Source organism: Prinia subflava, chromosome Z (genome assembly GCF_021018805.1).
Source record: "Prinia subflava isolate CZ2003 ecotype Zambia chromosome Z, Cam_Psub_1.2, whole genome shotgun sequence".
Taxonomy (NCBI): Eukaryota; Metazoa; Chordata; class Aves; order Passeriformes; family Cisticolidae; genus Prinia; species Prinia subflava.
This window is the reverse complement of record NC_086283.1, coordinates 22,118,709-22,141,234: the sequence shown is the minus strand read 5'-3', so window position 1 is coordinate 22,141,234 and position 22,526 is coordinate 22,118,709. Positions and strand designations below refer to the sequence as shown.

General features: G+C 50.3%; 2 protein-coding genes across 7 annotated transcripts; one reads left to right on the top strand and one right to left on the bottom strand.

Annotated features, from left to right (window-relative positions):
- The first annotated feature begins 524 nt into the window (after positions 1 to 524).
- LOC134563697 (ras-related protein Rab-6A-like) lies at positions 525 to 17,983 on the top strand. Of its 6 annotated transcripts, none has more exons than XM_063421875.1 (9): positions 525 to 703; positions 2,044 to 2,102; positions 3,783 to 3,836; positions 5,926 to 6,027; positions 8,621 to 8,747; positions 9,022 to 9,133; positions 13,313 to 13,406; positions 15,047 to 15,113; positions 15,928 to 17,983. In XM_063421875.1, the coding sequence occupies exons 1-9, from the start codon at positions 625 to 627 to the stop codon at positions 15,990 to 15,992; spliced, it is 759 nt and encodes a 252-aa protein (XP_063277945.1). In that variant the 5' UTR covers positions 525 to 624; the 3' UTR covers positions 15,993 to 17,983. The 6 variants fall into 6 exon arrangements, 5 of the variants coding, with proteins under 5 accessions (XP_063277945.1, XP_063277947.1, XP_063277946.1 ...); XM_063421876.1 differs by having other exon boundaries at positions 564 to 703; positions 5,931 to 6,027; XM_063421879.1 differs by having other exon boundaries at positions 564 to 703; positions 5,926 to 6,025; positions 8,642 to 8,747.
- Positions 17,984 to 19,703: 1,720 nt separating this feature from the next.
- PDZD11 (PDZ domain containing 11) lies at positions 19,704 to 22,510 on the bottom strand. Its single transcript, XM_063421774.1, has 6 exons — positions 22,350 to 22,510; positions 22,153 to 22,236; positions 21,599 to 21,655; positions 21,247 to 21,345; positions 21,101 to 21,161; positions 19,704 to 20,453 (listed from the first exon to the last, which is right to left on the bottom strand). Exons 1-6 carry the CDS (start codon positions 22,434 to 22,436, stop codon positions 20,419 to 20,421), a joined length of 423 nt encoding a protein of 140 aa, XP_063277844.1. The 5' UTR covers positions 22,437 to 22,510; the 3' UTR covers positions 19,704 to 20,418.
- Positions 22,511 to 22,526: the final 16 nt, after the last annotated feature.

Genomic DNA, 22,526 nt, shown 5'->3' with positions numbered 1-22,526 from the left:
AACCCACCCGGTGGCCCGGTGCAGGCTCTGTGTCGTTCTGGGGGGAGCAGACGGTGCCTTCGCATAGGTGGGGATGAGATGATGCAGGAGCTGGTGCAGCCAGTCCCGGCCGGGCCCATCCCTGATACAGCCAGGACCATCCAAGGTACTGCTGGACCCATCCTGCGACAGCTGCGTCCAATCCCAGCACAACCCGCCCCGGTACAGCCAGACCCATTCTGCTACAACCATCCCCGGTACAGAGGAGTCCAGCCAACCTACAGCCGTATGCATCCCGCTACAGCCGGCTCCAATCCCGCTACAACATCCCCGCTACAGCCCGGGCACGTCCCCCTGCAAGCCGCAGCATCCTCACCCCGAAGGCCGCCCGGTCGCCGCGGCAACCGTTCTCCCCATCACCACGGCAACCTCCCCTCCCGTCGCCATGGCAACCGCCCTCCCCGGCAGCACGGCCCTCGCCGTTGCCATGGCGGCGCCCCGCCCCCGTCGCCATGGCAGCGCGCCTCCCCTTGGGGCGGGCCGGCGGTGACGCGGCGGAGGTGACGCGCGGGGCGGTGGTACCGGGGCGCTCGGCGCTGTCTCCTTGTCCCCATCACGGCTCCCGCTCGGCCCCCCCGCGCCGCCATGTCCGCGCCCGGCAGCGGCGGCGACTTCGGGAACCCGCTCAGGAAGTTCAAGCTCGTCTTCCTGGGCGAGCAGAGCGGTGAGCGCCGCGCCGGGCCCGGGCGGAGCCGGGAGGGGCCCGCGGGGCGGGGGCAGCGCCCGGGGCCGTGCGGGGCCGAGGCCGCGCTGTGTCCGGGGTGGGGGACGTGGCTCGGGCCTGGCGGGGCCCGGGGATAGGCGGCCCAGCCGGAGGCCTCCGCGGGCGGGGCTGGCGGGCCCCGGGACTCCGTTCCCAGCCTTTCCCGTCGGCCGGGGCTCCGTTCCGCCCTCCTGGGGCCGCAGTGCGCCCGCAGCCCGCGCGGGGAGGCGGCCCCAGAGCCGCGGGGGCTCCCGGCGGCTGCGCTGCCCCCCTGGCCGCCCCCCCCGTCCCCGCCGCGGGGGTTTAGTCGTGCCTCAAATGGCCTCCCTTTTGTGCCCCTTCCCTGGGAGTGGATGGATGAGTTGTGTATTTTCCTTGGAATCGTGCTGCTTTCTCGCTGCGAGTGTCCGAGGCCCGTTGGACAGGGCTTGGAGACACCTGGACTATGGAAGGTGTCCCTGCCCACAAGAGGGGTGGAACTGGATGAGCATTAAGGTCCCTTCCAACCCAAACCATCGTGGGGTTGTTACTCTTCTCCTTGAGCCGGGAACGGGAGGTCTTGGAGGGATTTCCAGAAGTTTTCTAATTTCCCAGCCTTTCCAATGCAGGATTGACATTGCTGCTGATAGACATTTGTCTAGTCTGTTTTTAACCCTGTCCAGTGTTCATAATTTCACAACCTTTTTCGGCAATTTATTCCTCTTCCCTCATCTACCTGTGTCCTTTGAATTTTTCTTGGCTTCCTCCACCTTCCTGAGCCAGAATTGGAGCTTTATCTTTGTTTTTCACTTCTTGTCAGCTCTGCACTTTGTCTCTTGATGATATTTGGAGATGTAAATTTTAAGTTTTGAAACAAACCACCAGAGTTTGCTCTGTATCTGAAACCTTGTTACGAAGGGAGGATGGTAGTGTGGAATGTTGCTTTTCCACACAGCCGGAGGCAGCAGAACAGCATCTGGGATATCACCTGCTTTGTTTTGATGTTTATGTCCCAGGCTTGGGGATTACATAAGGAGCAGAACAGGCTAACAAAGCAGATTTATTGCTTGCCCAAAGCAAAGAACCAGTTCTTTGTTATCAACACACCTGATTCGAGAGCCAGGTTATCACCATGATTCGTTTTGCAGAGATTGATCTGCCTGTGTCATTTTGGGACTGAAATTTCCAGCTGGCTGTTCCCCAGGAAGGTGTAGCTGGAATGGCCTGAGATTGGCAGCTGCTGTCAGATCAGTGCCACTCCCAAAGCAGTGCTATTTTTTTTTCCACTGCTGCTTGAAAGTAATTTTTCTCTTCTCTTGTAGTTGGGAAGACCTCCCTGATCACCAGGTTTATGTATGACAGTTTTGACAATACTTACCAGGTATGTGATACTATTTATTTGCTTTTTGAACACATATTTATGGATAAATCTATTCCCTGCTGTTCAGATAGATGTCTGGGAGCCCATATCTCCATGAGATGTCAGTTCAAGATCAGATAAGAGGTTAAAATGTGCCATGAGATGGAGATGAAGCTTCATGATTAAATCAAAACATCCAGTATGATGTCAGGAAGTGCAGTGTCCAGGAAGGCAGCAAGGTTTAGATCCCCTTTGGATGTGGGGTAGATCCCCTTGGATGTGGGATAGATCCTGTGAAAAACCTTGAGGAAAATGGGGAGAACATCGTTTTATGGGAGGATGCTGGTCAGGATTTCTGGTGATGGATATGAGAGCCTCAGGAAATGGAGAATGAATAAAAAACCCCACATCTTCTGACATTCTTAGTCTCTGTTATCTTTAGAGCTTCCATTTCAGTCGGAATAGTTGAGTCTGGAGTGTGTAGATGGATCTGCCAGAAGTCAGCTTGGTATATTTTGTCTCTCAGTTTTTTGATTACTATTTTTTGACTAAAGGACTAAAGATAGGAAAAGCCAGGGAAGTCTTGGCAGGCAAAGAAGGGGGTGGGGATGGTGAGGCTGCGGATGAAAAGCAGAAGATGTGTAAGAGGCCTGAAGGTTTGGGGAAGAATTAACTGCATGAAAGGCACTCAGAAGTATTTCATGAGAATATCAGATATCTGTAGAGCAGATGAGATTAGGGCTTTATCTTTTAATTCAGCCTGGAAGAGTTACTGGTTTAGATTGGGGTGATTTGAAGTTGAGGACAAGTCACTCACTGGAACTGGATCCTCTTGTGCTTCCTGTGTTTTTTCTTCTCCTGTGCTTCCTTTCTTTTCCTGTCTCTTGTAAGATACTCTCATAGATTTATTTATTGCTTATTGTAGTTGTTATAAACCATGGCCTGGCTGGAAAATAGACCTCCCAGAAATAACTTCTCCCTCCCCAAACTGAGTGTGTTGCTCTTTTCCAATTATCCAGTGGTACACATTCAGCTGTGTGTAAAAAGAGTGGGGATAATTTGCTTAAAACACTAAAATCTGTTACATCAGGAGCTGCCTCCTCTTTCCTGGACTCCTGATGGGCTGGGACAACTTCTTTATTGAAGTGCCTGGGAGTGCACCTAACTGAGTGCATTATTTTAAATGCCTTTGTGCTGGAATTGCTGTAGCAATGGGAATGGGAGTGGATGCAGACCTGCCTGGGAAATGCAGCTGCTGAATGTCACTGGAAGGGAAGCACATTCTGAAGTGGAGAGGCCTGGATAAGCATGGCTTTTTAGCTTTCAGTTGCCTGTATTTTGTAGATCTCATTTGTTCTACCATTTGGGTATTTCTAACAAGATAATTCTTACCAGACTGAACTGGGGCAGGCCAGAAGGAGCCGCCAGTTCAGATGCAATCTGTGTGGAGATTATACGAATGTCTGAGGTTAAAATCCAGACTCGGAGGCTCTTGTGGAGCTGAGAAGTGTTGAAGAGTGCTGTGAAATGCAGCTGGTTCAGATCTCGAGATCGCTTTGTTTTTATCACCTCAGTTGAAGGCAATTGAAGGCAAATCACTTCACCTGCTTTGTAACAAGTCTGTGAACATTTCTCAGAATTTGTGCAGAAGGGGGATGCAGGAAGGCAAGTCACAGCTCCTAATGCTTCTCCTCTTTCCAGGCAACCATTGGAATTGATTTCCTGTCCAAAACAATGTACTTGGAGGACCGCACGGTGAGTGGGGCAGGGGTGGGATGGCTGGGAGGGCACTTCCCCCGGCCCTTCTTCCAGCAGCTGCTGGAATCCCCCAGCGGCCTCCAGAGAACCAACCTTGGTTGAATCCCATCACTGGTACAAGATCTGATACCTCTACCAGGAAGTCAAAATCTTCCATGGAAAACTGGGGCTGGATAATGGTCACGTGTCCAGGAATTTGCTGCCTGTTGTGTAGACCTGCTTTAGGGGCAGTTTGCACCCTGAGTTTGCAGCTCTGCCTCTGTGATTGTCAGGATGAAAAGGGCTGAGCAGACCTCAGGACCACAGAGTATTCTGAGCTGGAAAGGACCCGCGTAGGTCATCCAGCGCAGCTCCTGAAGCCAATAAAAAGCCAAGGAATTGGTGTTCCAAGTCTTGAAGTCCGTCATGATTAGACCTTGGTCCTCCTCCTAGGAAGCTCCTGTGGTAACACAGCGCTGACCTACTGCAATAAAGCAATTGGGAATTTAGCCTGCATGAGATTCCTGTTTGCACAGAGACCTCTCACTCCCTTCTCCTGGATTTCCTCTCAGTATTTGTGGGTTTGCTCATGTTTTTGCCAGTATTTGCCTTTTTTCCCATTTTGCTGCTGTGTGAGGAGTGTGACATGGCTGTGGGGAGCAGGGAACACTCCTGTGTGGAGCTTTGGGCCTGCTGTATCCAAAGAAGTCTCTTCCCAGTGTGTGTGCTGAGCTTCCTGAGAGTTTCTCTGCCATTTTACCAATGATTCTCTCTTAGAAAAGCCCTTCCTTAACCTTTGTTTAAGGCAAAGATCCTGGGAATGCTGCTTGACACCTGTGGATGCCTGTGTGCTGTTATAGTGGTTTGTCATGGTTGTGTAAGTCAGGATGTCATTCACCTGCTGCCCTTCAATCCAGAAAATCCCATTTTCCTCCCAATGTTGGAATGCTGTGAGCTCTCCTGATCATGTAAGTGGTTCACAGAGCCCGTCAAGCCTGTTCGAATAACAGAGGTGTGGAGTGTAGATAAGAGGAGGGACAAATACAAGCAAACAAGCTGGGAAAATTCAGACACTGGAATAGTTTCTAGATGTGGTTAATGCTGGATTTTGCAGTAGGCTTTGATTTCTTGGCTGGAAATGAGGAATGCTGAGTCTCCAGCTGGGATGTGTGCTTTGGTGGATTTGATACAGCCTTACAGCAAATAATGTATCCTGAAATTGTACCTGTGCTCTGTCACTCAGCTCTAAACATGGCCTGGACAAGCCAGCTGAAGGGGTCCTCATCCCTGGAAGTGTCCTAGGCCAGGTTGGATGGGTCTTGTAGCAACCTGGTCCAGTGGAAGGTGTCCCTGGCCACAGCAGGGGTGGAATGAGACGAGCTTGAAGATTCCATCCAACCCAAACCATTCTGGGATTCCATGAAATACATGTGGAATTTGGTTCTTTAAAACCATCTCCCAGGACAGGCAGCTGTGTGACATTCCCAGCATTGGGATGCGTTGCATTAAGTGAGCTGCAGCCACCAGAAGCCCCATCCTCATTCTGGCTGTCAGGAGCCACATCCGTGTGCCAGTTCCCCTCATTCCTGACAGACTGAGGAGTTCTTCCTTCTCTGTGTGTCCATACCTTCCCGGCCTTGTTGGATTGCAGTGCTGTAGAGGCCGGCCTGGAGAGTGGTTTCTGTTGAGGGTTCCACCACCTCTGTTTTTCCAGTGGGATCATCCAGGCCGGGCTGAGGTGGTCCTTGGGGTCAGGAGTCCCTCATCTGGCCAGCTGCTTGTGTGGGTGTTCTGACAGGCTCCCTGAGGCCTGTGCATTTCCCGTGTCAGCTGCTGCTGTGAGGAGAGATTTAGGGCTCTCCTGGTTTCTGGTGTTGTCGTGTGTGTGATATTCCTGGGTCTGTGGAGGGAGGGATGTACCCAGACCTTGGGAAGTGTCGCTGCCTCTTTTCACATTTCTGTTCCATTTGAACTTTCCTTTTGTTGCCTTAGTTTTGCTTTGCTACTTATTTTTATTTATTTATTTTGATTTCACTTGAGTTTTGGTTTTGTTCTCCATTTTCCTGCTGTTCCCTTTCCCCTTCCCCTACACTTTCCCATTTCCCAGATCAGGCTGCAGCTGTGGGACACAGCCGGCCAGGAGAGGTTCCTCATTCCCAGCTCCATCCGTGATTCTGCTGTGGCTCTCATTGTCTTTGACATCACAAGTAGGTATTGAGCCCAGGGTCTGCAGGGACTTTGCTTTTCATGTGTGTCTTTACTCTGGAAGTGGTGGTGGTACCCCAGAAGAGCTAAAATAGCCCATCAGCCACCTGTGGGTGTTGGCAGGGATTGGGAATTCCAGTGTCTGTGCTGGTTGTTGGTAGCCTTTAGAAAGATTCACTGGTTTTCTGTTTTGTTTTTTATTTTTCTAACTTCAAAATGATTTTTCTTTTTCATTTCTGGGTAAGGAGAGAGGTTATACAAGTATCAGCTTCAAGTGCCAAAGGAGAGAAATGTTGTCAGAGTAGGTAAAACAAGACAAGACCCTTTCAAACAGAAACTGTGGAGTGACTTAGGAGAATTCAAGATTTCCATTTTGTTGGAAAAGAGACCTGGAGACTCACGAGAGAGCTTTTGAAAGAGGAGAGATGCAACAACCACAATTTCTAAAGAACAAACACGCTTAAAGGGAAATTCCCTGTAACTCTTGACATGAATGTTTTAATCCAAGATAGGAAGTTACAAAGAGTGAGGACCAGACATTTGTTTTACTCTGCTAAGCTGAAGTGCTTAACAAATAATAGGCTGTGATGTATCCTCACTACTCAGGGCAAATAATTTTCTGGTATACCTCCTGGAGAGAATTCTGGGGGAATTCCTGGTTTGGTGCAAATGATGTCAAACTGGCCTGTTTGGGGACCACAGAGATGTGCTGGTGGTGGCCTGTGCTGGGGATTCTCCTGGCTGAGGCAGCAGGGCAGGATGCACAGCTTGGCATCATTTTTTCCCACAGTGTAAGTACAGAATGCTGTTTATCCATGCAGCTGGAAACATTTTGCCAGTCCAAGCTGTTCTTAACAGCTCCCAGCCATGTCAGAAGAAATTAAGTGACAGCTGATCTCATCATTCTTCAGCAATGGGCTGATCTTTGCAGATAATTTCATTTTTTTCTTAGTGACTGAGAGGTTTAAAGTTTTCTTGTATTGCAGAAGGGACATGCTTAGGTACCTCTGGGGGCACAATGACATTGTTTGGTTATTGTTGATGTGCTGGACATCCCAAAATGCAGGTGGAGAGATCTGTGAGGATAGTCCATACTTGGCTCAGGCCCCTCCTGAAGGTTGTTCCTAAGGGAGGCTGGGCTCATTCCTGGTGTCCCACAGTGGTTATTTGTATTTTCCCTTTTAAAACGGGTGCACACGAACCTGGACTTGCAGAAATTCAGCAAACCTGGGTCACTTCAGGACCTGCTCACTGGAGATGTCTCTCAAAAGGCATTACCCTGCACAAATTACAAATTAAACAAATTACCTGGGCCAGCTCTGTGGTGCTTCCTCCAGTTGCCTTTTGCCTGTGAGTCTAAAGGTTTGGGGTGATTCAGTCACCACCTGGGTGAATGTTCCTGGTGAATATTCCAGTGTAACAGCACTGTCCAGGGAGGCTGTGGAAGCTTGGGAAGTCCAGTTGTTGGGAGCAGTCTCATCTTCCAGCTCTACTGTGACACTGCCCAGGTGCTCCCAGTTTGTCACCTTGAGTTTCCTGGGATAGAGAAGAGCCCTGAATTCTGCTCCTGTAATCAAGTCTGCCTTCAAAATTAAGCAAGAGTTAATTGCTTTAACTATAAACCCTAATCTTCCTTAAGCCCCAGGGAATCAGCTCGACATTCCCTGATGTAGATAAGATGTTGTTTTGAATCTGACTGCAGCCCTGTGCTTTATCAGCTTCTCTTTCTCTTCCAAACAAGCAATGATTGGTCCTGAGGAAGCTGCTTTTTCCTTGATGAGCTTCCTCATTAGCCAGTGCTCTGCCTCCCTGCTGGGATTATTTGTGGCTGTAAACTGGGAACCAGTGGGTGCCTCCATAAAACTGTTGGGAATGAGGAGCAACCCTGTTTTCAGGCACTGTGAGGCACTCCCAGTGTGGAAAGCTTTATGTTTGGGATGTTTGTGGAGTTTTTGAGCAGTGCTGGTTCAGCCAGGCAAGTGCCAGACTGGGGCTGTCACATATAATAATATATAATATATAATAATATATAATAACAGTTTGTGTTTGGGGTCAAACTCTACCTGGCCCAGCATTTTTGTGACTCCTGTGCTGCTCTGGGAGAACCCCGTGTCCTTTGTACCACCTGAGCCCTGCAGTGTGTAGCATTTGCTTTCACTTCTGCTGGAATTCAAGTTATCGTTGCTTCAATATCACATGAAGATCCCCACTGCCATCACATGGATGATCCATGCCGGAGGTTGGATGCTGTTTTCCTGCCTGGTGTCTGCCCTGTGGGAATTGCCCCAAAAGCTTTGATCAAAGATACTCCAGGCTATGAGTCCTGTGGAGATCTCATCCATAATCCTGGGAGATCAGTGCTGTACTGTTGGCTACCCCCAGTAATGAGGTGGGAGCCAAATCCTAGAGAAGTTTGGGAATAGCAGGATCTCTAGGCAAGCAAAGGAGGGAATTAAAAGCACTTTGCAAACAGATCCATGAAACAGCACTGTGGTTGGATTTGGGGTGAGATGACAAGGTCACCTCAGCTGCTGCAGTTGGGTGTGGAAGTGGCCTTTTCCCTAAAGGGTTTTCCTGCTCTCTCTCCTCTCCCTGGTGGGCCGGGCTGGCCCCAGCAGGTCCGGCTGCAGCTCTGGGACACGGCGGGGCAGGAGCGGTTCCGCAGCCTCATCCCCAGCTACATCCGCGACTCCACCATCGCCGTCGTGGTCTATGACATCACAAGTGAGTGGAGCCTGGTGACAGCACAGGGACGTGGTGCTCTGCTGTGTCCTTGTTAGAAACACCCCAGACAAGCAGAACTGAGAAGTTACAACCACAAGTTCTGCAAAAACATCATTAAAATCAGAAATGCTTCTCCCCCTTCCTTTTTTATCGTCTGGGCGGGAAATAATTGATGTGGGGTGGGGAGGTTTGGAGAAGCACCTGAGTCTAAGTGAAGCATTTCCCCTGTTACAAAGTTTGATCCTCAGCCTTGCTATCCCATTCTTCCCGGCAGACTTGAATTCTTTCCAGCAAACCTCCAAGTGGATCGATGACGTCAGGACAGAGCGAGGCAGTGATGTCATCATCATGTTGGTGGGGAACAAAACTGACCTGGCAGACAAGAGGTAATGGGGGGAATTGGGGCCTGCTGCCCTGCCCAGAGCCACCAAGGACTGGGGCCAGTCTGGGCTTAAAACAAGGCTTGGTTTTAAACACAATGTCCGTTTGCATGTCAGGAAATTCTCGTTTCTGGTTTCAGCAAAACTTACTCTCTTTGCTGTCCAACAAACAGTTTAAAACAAACCCACTTAAGAAATTACTTAAGTGGCTCTGCACCATTTTCTCAGTGGGGTATTTTGTCTGATTTTCCATTTCACACTGAAGTAAAGGCTAAAAGCTGCCTGTAAAAGCAGGGAAATGGGCTGATTTTCACTACTTTCCACCAATTTCTCCCACTGTCATGGGCTGGCACTGGCCAGATGTTAATGCACCCATGAATATATGTTTTTTCTCTAACAGCTACTGTGGGATGTGATCAGGAACAGAGCAGAGCAGGCTTAAATCTTGAAAACAAAAAAAAACACCAAAACTTTATTACATTACGTAAGAACAGGGACAGAAATACTCTTAAACACACACAGAGACAGAAATAAAAACTTCTTAGAACATTTCTTCTCCCAGTTTCTACCTCCCTACACATCACTCTTCACAGACCAAACCTTTGGGTTTTAGATCAAACAATCACCACTCAAAAACAAACTAATCTTCAATTCAGCAAGGGAGAGAGAGGAGTCTCTCTCGCACCACAGACTGTTCTCCAGAAAACACGGGTCTACCCCTTATGTGTTCCCATGTCACCCATGGCACCACCCGGAGAAGTCTGCCAGGGTGACACTCTCTTTTTCCTATGTCCAGCGCTCTCACCGCTGTCCACAGGCTGAAAACTACATACAGGGCTTTTTAAAGATGCTGCATGCTGAGCTCCTCCCCTTTTTACCAGGGGCCGGGGTTCCAGGAGCAGGTCTGCCCTAAGGGCAGAGGGCACCACCTCACCCTCCCCCTCTCTTCTCTGCTCGCTCCACTCTTCAAGTGCCAGTCACTGTAGCAAAAGCAAGGGCAGCTGCATCCACCCAAAAATGCAGTTTATGTTCAAAAGAGACTCAAGTTCAGTCCATGGCTGACATTATGCAAGAAAAGTCCAGCTCAGAAGGCTACTCCTCTCATTCTTTGCCCATCAGGTTCCTTCCAATCGTGCTTTATCATCTCGGTCCCAGGCCGCTTCCTTCTCCTTTTCTGAAACCACCAGTCATGAGAATCAACGTCTAAGAAAAGTTTCTTTCTGCCAAGCAAGGGTTAACAGTTTTTTCTCGGCAGGGTGCAGGCTCAGGCACTCCCAGGCTCCACAACTCCCAGGTGGCTGGGCACCTTCTCCCGGAGTTTGGGGGTGGAGGGGGGTGAGCACACACAGAAGGCACTTCCACAGTTTTCCACCCCTCCATCCTGGACGGGGCAGCTCAGTTCCAGTCCTGTCCCCTCTCTTCTCCCCCCGGGGCTCCGGCTTACCTGAGCCGACCACGTGTTTCCCCTCCCCCACCCAGCCTCGTGGCTGGGCAGGGGAAGGAGGCCAGAGACCTCTCTCTGCTGAAACCGGGATCCAAAAAGAGGCCGAGCCCCCTTGGGGGTCCTGCTTTTAACTCTTTGTGTCCTCAGAGGCGTGTCCAAACCTCCGAGTGACCAATCCAGGTGCCAGCAGAAAAGCTGATTACTAATTGGCTTGCCTACATCCCCCCGGAAAAATTCACCTCCCCCCGCAACCACGACACCCACACTTTGTGCATGTGCAGGTGGAAATTCATGGCACAGTTTCTCCTCATTAAGATGCAGCACAAGCTTTTGTAGGATTGATCTAAAAGTATGAATTTCTCTTAGTGTAAATTTCAAGTCATACATAACACAGACTGGGCTTGTGGATGTGTGAAAGGAAACCAGTTCAGCAAAACCCAAACTTGCCCCAGAGACCCAAAAATTTAATTAGATTCCTAAAACGACACGGACTTAATGTTTTGGGAGGTGCCAATAAAGCATTTTGCTTTAAAACTCTTAATTCTACAGCATGTCAACCAAAATAACCAGTGTAAAGGGTTCTTAGAAGAGCACAGGCTTTACTTTGTGTTCCTGTTTCAAATCCTTCTCCGGATTGTTGATTTAACAATAATTTTGATGACTATGTGCAGAGATTTTTGTTCCTTAGGAAAGTATCAGGAGCAGTGTATAAAAGGGAAGGTTTTTATTTTAATGGGTGGTGCCGGAAGTAGCTGACAAAGGGAAGATGGAGTGAACCAGGCAGCTCCAACCCTTCCAACTGAAACATCCTCACACATCCCAGAAATGTGGGCTTTGGGTGTCAGGGGGTGTGAGAGAGCTTGAAACCATCGGGTGATTTTCATCTGATGCACATAAAATCACCTCAGGAAGGCAGAATTGGGAACCATCTGGATCTCACAGCAAAATAAAGTCTAAAAAAATCAAATTCTTGTACTTTAGCTCTTCACAAGATTTTCCTGATCAAAGGAGAACAATTTATAGATGAAATTAATGTTTTCTCAGCAAAATCTTGGCTTTTATTTGATTATCGTTGCACACTCTGTTTCTTGGGTTGATGGGCAGAGTGATGGGAGTGTTCCATCCTGGGACATTCCAACATTTTAAAATTCTTACTCCTGCTTTACTCACTCCCACAGTTACACATTCCTTCAGGATTTGTTGTGATATGGATTTTCTCCTGTGATTCTGTTGGTTTTGTGTTCCAATATCCCCAGCATCCCTGGCTGTTTGCTCTGCAGGTTTTTAGTTTTCATGCCCAGCAGGAAAAACAGGAATAATTCTACTTGGCTTTTTCTACTTCACTGACCAGCATTTTGAGGTGTCCTGTGCCTTGCACTTTGGAAATATTCCTAAAACTTGGTGCACAGCGCTTCAGGAATACAATAAAAACATCTACAGTTCATTTTGCTTAAGAATTGCATGTGTGATGAACTCATGGTCTGTCCCTGAGTTCGTTCACAAAAGCAAAATCCAAGATGTCCCTGAGCCAGCTCTGGGTTTTGACCATTCAGTCTCTCTCATGCCCTCCTGGGAAGCTGGGAATAACTACAGCTCCCTGACTGACTAACCTGGCATTTCTAATTCCTCTCCAAATCCAGTTTCCTGTGAAACTACAAAGCCCAATGGGATCATTTCAGCCTTGGAGTATTTTCTGATGGTGCACAACAGCTGGCCTGGCACTACTGGAAGAATTTTGAAGCAGTTTGAAGCAGCTACAGCTGAAGTTCATGCAGCACTGGAAATTCTTATTTTGGGAGCTGAATGTGACAGTAGTCCCTGATGTGGGAATTTGGAATGATGGGGAAGGGAATATCCAGGTGTCAGTAACAGGAGCTGCCTTGCCTTTCTTTTCAAAGGATTTTGGATTTGTGTGAGGCTGAAATTCTGGACCTATAAGGCTGGACAAAGCCACCTTTGGTGTCATAAAGGTGACATTTTTTGAAGCAGAATACAGGGAAGCCATTCATCCTCTGATAAAAACCAGGGATGAGGCAAGCTCTGAGGTCAAAAAGCTGCACTAAAAATAGCCCTCCCTGTTCCTGTTCAGTACAGCCTGGCAAGTTTTTCATTCCACTCAATGTTGCTTCAGTTGGTGGCTGGTTTTTTGGTTGGTTTTTTGTTGTTTTATGTTTTCTTTTCCTCCCTGCAGCTTTCTCTCTCTCATTTTTGGTCTCTTTTGCTTTGGTTTGGTTTTTCTGCTCTGTGAGTTGTTCTCATTGCTGGAGACAGATTCCTGTAGAGGAGGGTGAGGGAAAAGCCCAAGAGCTGAATGTGCTGGGTGTTTGCAAGCAGTGCTGAAGCAGGACTTAATGGACACAGGGTGGTGCTCAGAGGGGCAATTCTCAAGCTGCTGCACTGTTCATGCTGCTGGAGCCTTTCTGGAGTCTTTGTGTCACTTCACAACATTCCCTCTGTTAGATTTGGGAAACTCCCTGTGTTGGTGTGGTGATTTTTCCTTTCCTGGAATGCTGTGGGTGAGGCTCAGATGTTCTGCACAAGCTTCATCCGGTGCTGCTCATCTGCCACAAATCCAGGTGTTCCCTGGGGTGGGTTCACTCCAAACTGAAAGAACTGGGGGTGTTGAAGCCTTGAGGGTCCTGAGGTGGGCTGTACCCTCTTGGAGGGGGAGCAGCAACTCACTCCCAGCCATCTCTAACTCTTCCTTCTGTTCCTTGTGTCTCTTTTCCACCTTTGTGCAGGCAAATCACCACAGAGGAAGGGGAACAGAGAGCCAAAGAGCTGAATGTGATGTTCATTGAGACCAGTGCAAAGACTGGCTACAATGTGAAACAGGTACATCCAGGTTGTGTTCTCAGTCAGGAATCTGTCCCTCACTGCTCTGGGTCTGCTCCAGGGTGGGTTTGTGATCCTGCAGGAATTTGCTTGTGTTTAATGCCAGCCTCTGTGATGTTTCTTGGTTTATGTAGTGCAATCTCCTTTCCTGTTGAGTCCTGAATGATTTCCTGTCAAAGCTAAACCTTAAAGGAGAACTCGCTCCAGAATGTGCTGAGGGGTGGGAAAGGGGAAAAATGATTGTTTTGTGCAGTCAGTCAGCTGGAATTTGGTTTGGTTCACAGTCAATGCACGGTTTGCTGAAATCACTGCTGACATCAGTGGGGAGAATTGTTTCTGCTGATGCACTAGAGTAGGAGTTCCTCATTCTGTTTGCCAGCCAGATAATCTTGAGCTATTTTAGGGGAATTGAGGTTGGAAGGGATCTCTGGAAATCACCCCTTCCAACCCTCCTGCTCAGAGCAGGCTGCCCAGAGCTGCCTCCAGCTGAGTTTGGAATATCTCGAAGGGCTGTCCAGGTGCCGGTATTTGATCAACCAAACAGCAAAATAACCTTTAAATCTTTGTTTTGTTGAATTTCTCAGATTTCTGCTTGTGCCCTTTGCCTCTTGCTCATGATTCCCCTCTCCATTGATTCAGGGATTGTTCTGGATATGACAGAGCTTGGAATAAGGAGCTGTGAGCTCTGGAGGAAATTGGGAAACATCCTCAGGAGTTTGCTGCACACCAGCAGCTTGGTACAACCTCACAGTGGTATTAGGAGGCTTTGGGCTTGGTTTGTGTGGCTGTTCTGGATTGAACCCACTTTCGTGTTTGACTTTGACCCGTGTTACCTTCTTTGCCCAGCGTGTATTAGTGGGGAGTATTGGGATTTGAAGGCTGCAAACTTCAGCACCTCACTGGGACCTTGGTTTTGCAAGGAACACCCTTTAGAGGGATGGCTGAGGAGCTGCTGGGAGGGAAATCAGCAGCAGCAGGGATTGCTCTGGTGTTAGGTGCAGCAGAGTTCAGCAGCCTGGCAGTGTCTGTGCTGTGTAAGGGCAGCAGGACAAGCTCTAAACATTGACTGAGGAATGACGCAAACCCATTTTCCAGGATTTCTGGGGATATCATAGCCCTTCCCAGCTCCAGCACATCCTTCCCAGTGTAACTGCAGTCCCCTGGAACCAGCACTTCTGCTGAGGAAAGGCTGTTTGGCAGCAGGACTGACCTGAAGGCCTGGGTTCTCAGTTAATCCACAGAGGAGTATTCAGTGCCAGCTGAGTGATCAGAAATCCCCAGATGTGCACCCTGTGTGCACAAGCAGAGGCTGGACATGGTAAATGATGTTTAGTGCAGGAGGGTGTTCCATGAATCCCTGGAAGAATGTTACTAATTAATTACATGCTCTCTTCAAGCAGGAACGGGTAAAATAAAACCGTTTTTTTATGGGCATTAAATAAATTCTTTAATATAAGTTCTTTAAAACCTGTTATAGTTCCTACATAAAATTCTTATGGCATATTTGATCACTGCTCTTCCTGCTAAAGTACCCAGTTGACGAGTTCATACAACTCAGGCTTCAAGTCCTGCTGTAAATCAATGTTTTTAACAGGAACTTTTTTCTGACAAGCCTTGAGCTTCTCTCTTGCCCTTCCCAGCTTTTCCGCCGTGTGGCTGCTGCCTTACCTGGGATGGACAGCACACCAGAGAAGAGCAAAGAAGATAGTATCCTTGTTTTCCCATGGAACTGGACAATCTAGTGTTAAGTTTGGCTTACTGACTTTCTTTGGCACCTTGTGGGGTTGAGTCTTACTGAGGTTTTGCAGGGATGTGGCTGTAACAGTGCGTGAAGCTGTTGGAATATGAGCAGAGGGATGGAGCAGCTCTGCCATGAGGAAAGGTTGGGAGAATTGGGATTGTTCAGGCTGGAGAAGAGAAGCTTTGGGGTGACCTAATGCAGGCCTTCAGGAAGTGAAGAAGCTGAAAAGAAAAATGGAAAGGAAGTATTTACAATGGCTTGGATTGACAGGACAAGGGGGAATGGCTTCCCACTGCCAGAGTCCAGGGTGAGATGGGATATTGGGAAGAAATACTTCCCTGTGAGGGTGGTGAGGCCCTGGCACAAGTTGCCCAGAGCAGCTGTGGCTGCCCCATCCCTGGAAATGTCCAAGGCCAGGTTGTATGGGGCTCGGAGCACCCTGGGATGGTGGAAGGTGTCCCTGCCCGTGGCATGGGTTGGCACTGAGTGGCCTTTAGGATCCCTCCAACCCAAGCCATCCTGGGATTGTATGACCCTGTTTGCAGGCCAGGTATAAATGTACACAACTAATGGCCAGCACAAGTTTTGCTTCTCCACGTGAACTGCGGCTGGAATTTCCACAGCCTTAAACCACCAGAGCTCATTACTCTTTTTGTTCATCTTCTGAAAGGTCTCACAATGTCCCTGGCTTTGCAGTTACCCTGTGTAGGCAGACCATGGAGAGACACCCTACAACCCTTCCAGATCCTGTTCTAGGTGATTCCTTGACTGTCCCTGCAGTGATTGACATCAAACTAGAGAAGCCCCCCGAGCAGCCAGTCACGGAGAGCGGGTGCTCCTGCTAACAGCCCCTGCCAGCAGCACCCCCGCCCGGCCGGGCTCCCAGAGAACATCCCGCTCATTGCCACCCCTCTGGGGCTGGAAAACCATTCCTAAGCGAGCGAATCCCTGTGTACTGGTGGGGAGCAGCCCTGGCCGCCCCTCTCACTGCATGGTTTGAGCCCTGAGTGCAGAATGAGTGTCCTGTCTTTTGAGTTTATTTTTTTATGTTGTTGCACTTTGGCACCACGGTGCCCTTCAATCTCTCTCCCTCTCTCTCTCTCTCTCTCTTCCTCCCTTTCTCTCCCTGTTCCCACCTGGAGCCTCCCTGCTCAGATGTATCTTGTGAATGCCATGGAAAAGCTGCCAAGTTAGGGAAGACAAAAATGAAGCTTTGGGGGGTGGGTTTTCCACCTTCCCTCCTGCCTTGCATTCCCCCCCTGTCCTCTCCAGTCCCCTGTCCTACATCCCCACTTCCTCTGATAAAAGGCTGCTCCTTAAACTTAAACCAGTCACTTGGACTTGCCTTTTTGGACTCTGCAGGTTCCCTGTTCCCAGGCTTTGCTTCCCGCAGGGCACACACCCCATGAGCTCCCTGGTTTCTCCTTTCCGTGGATGATCCTGGCTGATGCTTGCTCACAGCTTCCCAGTTTTGCCCCTCGTGTCACACAGGGCCATGGAAAGCCCCAAACTCTGAGAGCTTTGGCCTTGTTGCTCCCATTTATGTAGCAAGGACATCCCAGAGCCTGCTCCCTTCATCTGGAATCTCTTCCAATCCAGAGGGTGTTGGTGAGTCTTGGCTGCAGATGTGGGGGAAGAGGAGAGAACAGAGGCTTTGCAGCCCAAGGCTGGGTGGGGAGAAATCCTCAGGGATTCTAGAAGCAGTAACCTGGAATGCATCACTGCACAGGCAATACCTTCTCTGGGAGTCATGGATGCTCCTCAGGCTCCTTCCGTGATCTCCATTCTCCTGTTCCTCATCATGGGAGCTGCCTCATTCGGAGCAGGAGAGCCACAGCAGAGGGACAGGCGACATTCCACTCCCATTGCCAGGTTGCTGCTTGATAGAATCATTCCCATTGCCTCTGCCCTTGGAACAGAGCTCTGGGGTGGGACCAGCAGCCATTTCACTCCTGGGGGAGTTTTAACCTTTGCCAAAGCTGAGGGGAGCAGTGGCAGGGAATTCTGTCACAGTGGGTGGAGGATTGGAGGGTTGGACACTGCTGAAGGGAATTCTGGTGTCACTCCCCCAGCCTTGGAGGTTGGGAACTGCCTCCTTTCCCCCAGCCCCTGGTTCAATTATTTCATAGAGCTTTTCAGAGATTTCCTGGGGTTTTGGGTCCACAAAAAAATTGATTTCTCAGTTGGCAGAGAGGAGAATTCCACTATCCTTTCTCCACCTGGCCTGTGTGACACAGAGGATGCTGTGTAGGATGGTGACCACGGTGTGACCACACTGAGGGGGGTCAGTGACACTCCCTTCCGTCCCTTGGGAGGACAGGGTGTCCCTCAGTCCCTGACACCTTGTGTGCACCTGAGGGCGGGAAGGGACAGCCCTGGGCTGGGATGTGGCAGCCCTGGCCACAGGTCACCGAGCACCCCAGAGTCCCTTCCCCTCCAGGCGAGCTGGCTGCAGGAGGAAGCTGGGATGTGATTCCCCGCCCCTCGGGAAGCTGATCCCGTTCCCTGTACATAGCCCATTGTGGGAATTGCTGGTGTCGGTGTCCGTGTCTGTAGAACAGGTGTTGCTCTCCCTCCTCACAGGCAGCTCTGCTGTCCCTTCGTGTTGTTCGAGTCACGGACCGGGGCGGGAGGGGGGAGACCCCAATTACGGGGTGGGGGGTAATTAGTGGAATCCAATAGTTCCCTTCCCACTGTTTTTCTGGATGTGTTCCTGCCGTGTGTCCGGCCCTGCTGTCTTGTAGCTGTAGCAAGTAAGTGTGACTGTAACTCTGAGTAAGGACTGTGTGACACAGCCACAGTGTATCACTAAATAAATAAAGTTATTTCACCAACACTGCACTCGCCTGCTGCCACAGGGGCTGGGACGCTGAAAGGGTTTGCTCTGAGGTGTGACATGCCTCTCCTGAGGAGGAGTGGAGGAAGGAACAGAGTAGGAGGAAGGATGGAGAAGGAGGAGGAGGAAGGAGCAGGAGACATGAAGGAGGAAGAAAGACCAAAGGAGGAGGGACAGTGGTGGAAGAATGGAAAAGGAAGGACAGAGGAGGGAGGAAGGATGGACCAGAAGGAGAAAGGGAGAAGGGAGGGAAACAGGTTGGAGGAGGGGGAGGGACAGAGGAAGCGGAGGAGACTTTGCTGACATTGTCGCAAAATGTGGACTATGTAACAATTTCTCAAGCAGGCTCTTCTTCGACATTCGATCTTTGTTACTTTCAAGCCTAATCAGACAAAAAAGAGATTTAATCCAAGAAATTGAGCAGTTAATGAGCTGGAAGGGATGTCCAGGTGTTGAAGGAACAAGTGACTTGTGGGTTGAATTGCCTCATTGAGGGTTAGGGCTGGACATGCTTCAGTGATCTCAGCCCTGGGGGAAGTTACCCTCTTGGGAACCCTATTTCTTCCTTGGGAAGAAGGATCCCTATTTTGGGGTAACAGCAGGACCCTATGGATCCAAACATGACTCTCAATGGAGCTAGAACACATGGTTCCTGGAGCTCTCAGGTGAGGCCTGCCCTGCAACACACCTGGAACTGATCCTGCTGTTCCAGAAGGACCTGCAGGACCTCTGCCAGTCCTGCTTCCCTGCACCCTGAACCCCTGGCAGTACTCTCTTCATCCCTGCAAGTGTCCAAGGCCAGGTTGGACAGGGCTTGGAGCAACCTGGGATAGTGGGAGGTGTCCCTGCCCATGGCAGGGGATGGCACTGGATGATCTTTAAGGTCTGTCCCACCCAAACTCTTCCCTGATTTTATAAATTTGTGCCTCTCATCTCAGTTTTGCCAGTCACTAAAAAAATCCAGTGTTGCTGGAGCTGTTGTTTTCCCACCAGGAATCAGTAACTGCTCAAGTTCTGGAGGATGAAATGAAATCCGGTGGCCTTAATGCTTTGCTAATTAACATATCCAAGACATGAATGTGCCTTGGGAAAGAATCCACTCTTTCCTGTCAGCCAGGTCAGCAGGAAAACACCTGAGTCATTCCCTGGAAGGAACTGCCCAGAGCAGCAGGGGAGACCTTCCTGGAGCTCCTGCCAGGTAATGCTCTGAAGCAGGAGGGATAAATTCAACAGTGAAATTGTCTCTGCAGTTCCCTGTGGAGAGAGCTCCTATTTTCCTATGGAACATGGAGATCCTGGGAAACCAGTGTGAGACCAGAGAGGTCTCCTTCCTCTTCCCAGGGTGTTACAGGGGCTTCCAGGATATTCATTCCCCTGGTGGAAAAGGTAATTTTTAGTTCTGAGTGAAAACCTCTTTTTCAGTGTTTTTTCCTCGCTCCCAGCCTGGCTCAGTGTCCTGCCCTGCTCCTGGAGTTGTGCTGGTGCCACCACAGCTAAAATCCTGCCTTGCTCCTTCCTGGCACTGGAACACATTCCAGGTTAATCAGGGGCTGATTTCCAGCAGAGTCAATGGAAAAAGCCCCTGAAACAGCTGCAGAACATTTTCTCCTGCAGGCTGCAAGGGTGGCTGGAGCTGAGCCTTGTCCCAGCATTTCCTTGGAATGGTGCTCATGGTGGGTACATCCCAACCTTCACACAGACTTCCTGAGTGAGAATAAGCTGAATTCAGGCTGCTGTACTTGATTTATTGATTGTTTTTACAGAAAAAGTGGAAAACACCACAAGAAAGAGAAGACAAGAGCCAGGGCTGTCCTGAAGCCATTACAATGTGATCCCACCAGGCAATCGCCCCTGGATTTGCTGATAATTAACATGTTTCCTTAGTAATTAACATTTCCAAACATCCCAGCCCTATATTGTGGGGGTTTTATCAGCAAAGACCACAAACAGCCAGAGCTGTGCGTGGACTGGGGCTGGATTTTACTCCTGGAGTTCCCAGCAAACCCAGCAATGCAGAGCAGAGGTGGGACAGAGAAGGAAATAATTCCATGGCACAAGAGAGTGGAACAGGTGAATTTCCTGGAGGACAATGCCTGTCCTCTGCTCAGGAATGCTCAACAAACAAGGATCCAGAATCAAGGGATCCAGAACTAGCCCAGAACTCACTTAAGTCTTGCTAAAATCTGGATCCTGCTGGAGCAGCTGCCCCCAGAACCCATTTCACACCAGCTTTTCCCAACACCCATTCCCAGGAGCACAGCCTCAATCCCCATCCATCTTCCAGCCAAATGAGCCACTTGGCATCTCTCCACATGGGAAAGAGCTGATCCTGAGCAGGACAGTGGTACCTCCAGTGAAAGCTGAAACGTGAGGAGTCATCTCAGACGTTGGGAAAAAGGAGTGGTGAGGTTTTGGCAGGATGGACTAACTCCTTGTTAGTGAACTGTCCGTTCCTTCTGCCGCTGGTAATCTGTGAGGGAGGGACAAGGACAGAGAATGGCCAGGGGGAATTACCTAAAATCTTCAGGTAAAACACACATTCCCAAGTGGAGGCAGTGTTTCAGACTCTCTGGCTTTAAAAGTGTACCCCCACCAGTCATTTTAAGTGATTTTAAGGCATTTAGAACAAAATAATTTGTTTGAAATGATTTGTTTGAAATCCCCTCTTCCCCTACTGCTTTTTTTTTCTTCTTCATGGCCGCTTTCATTTTATGAAGAATCCTTGTTTGGCTTGACTTCTCCCTTTTTTTAATTTGTTAAATCTTGGAATTTTATGAATGCAGAAGCAGAAACTGGGAGTGAACCCAGTCCTTCCCTTCATCCTCAGTTCAAACATCCTTAGGGAGGGATAACCACCACTGGCACTTGTGCCAGAGCTCACTCCTATGTTATTCAAGGATAATTAGCTTAAATTTATGAGCTCCAAGTTAATTTTTCCATTCCCCAACCATCCCACCTTCCTGCTCTCCGGGTTTTCCTACGTGGGCAGATGAGGCCAGGCCTCATTATCCTGATGTGGTGCCTGATCCCAAATCAACAGTCAGTGACCTTGACCTGCCCTGGCAGGGATTTATGGAAGTTTGCTTCCCAAGGAGCATTCCAGGACTGGACACTTACTGTAGGGGAAGTACCGGACGCGCATCGTGATCTCCCGCGCCGTCTTCAGGATCTCCACTGCCTAGAAAACAAGGAAAGAGCATTCCATGGGTTCTGTGCTGGGCTGAGAGCCTGGAAGGAGGTGGCTTCCCCACCCCAGTTCTCACCTTGCTGTGCTCTATGTCTTGGAAATCCACATCGTTCACTGAGAGCACCTGGTCCCCCTCCTGCAGCCCAGCCCTGTGAGCATCTGAGTCGGGAATTACCTAGGAAGGGAGAGCAGGGATGGCAGCAGTGGATCTCGCACAGCTCCCCTCCCCCACTGCCCCGGGGAGCAATTCCAGGGGCTGGGAAGAGATCAGGGAGTGATGCAGGATCTTCTGAGGGCTTTGTGACAAATCCCAGCCCCGAGCTCAGAGGGTGTGAGGCAGCCAGAGCCTCCCTGCACACCCGGCCGGCTCAGCTGCTCCCACCGGCATAGGCGGGATCCGGGCAGGAATGGCATAAGGACAGACACACCTTGGAGATGAAGATTCCCAACTGTGAGGCTTTTCCTCCCCGGATGTTGAAGCCCAGCTGTGGGAAAAATCAGCAGCGAAATGCAGTCACCAGGACCCTTCCCTTGGGCAAGCTCTCTTTCCATCCCCACAAGTTCTCCCTGTCCATGGCCTTTCCAGTTCCCCAGAACCCTCCTCCCTGCTCTGCCTCCCGGCTAGATCCAAGCCGTGCTCTGCCAGGCAGCAGCACCAGGCCCTCTCTCCTAATTCCTGCCACCGGGAACACCTGAGGGGCCCCCGCTCCCATCCTCCACCAGCTGCACATCCCAAGACACCACATCGGGAACAACCACTCCCCTTGGCCACAACCCTGGAATCTGCCACCCTGCCCGCCCCAAGCCTGGCAAAGCAGTTCCCTGTGTCAGGACGCCAGGACGCTGCCAGTCGGGAATATCGCAATCCCAACGCCCTTTTTTTTTTTTTTTTTTTTTTTTTTTTTTTTTTTTTTTTTTTTTTTTGCCAAGGAAACGCTGTGGGGACCGCGTCCGGGACCGCCACACGGCGCCCCCGCCTCACCTGCGCCCCGGGCGGCTTCTTGAGGACGATGGTGCGGGGCAGGAACTGCGTGAGCTCGTTGTTGTAGTCGGGGTGATACACGCGCTGCGGGGGACGCGCGGCCGCTCAGCCGGGGCCGGGCCGCGCTCCCCCGCTCGGCGGGGCCCCGCGGCCGCCGTCCCCGAGCCGTCCCCCCGCTCCCCCCGTCCCGGGCTGACCTCGTGCGGCGGGACCCAGGCGGGCGGGCTCTCGTAGGGCGGCAGGAAAACCACCGGGAAGTCGTCGTAGGGCACCCGGCCCTCCATGCCGCCGCTCCTCCGCCGCGGCCGCGCTCCGATTGGCCGCCACCCGGCCCTGGCCCCGCCCCCCGCCTCGCGCACCCGCACGCGACGGGC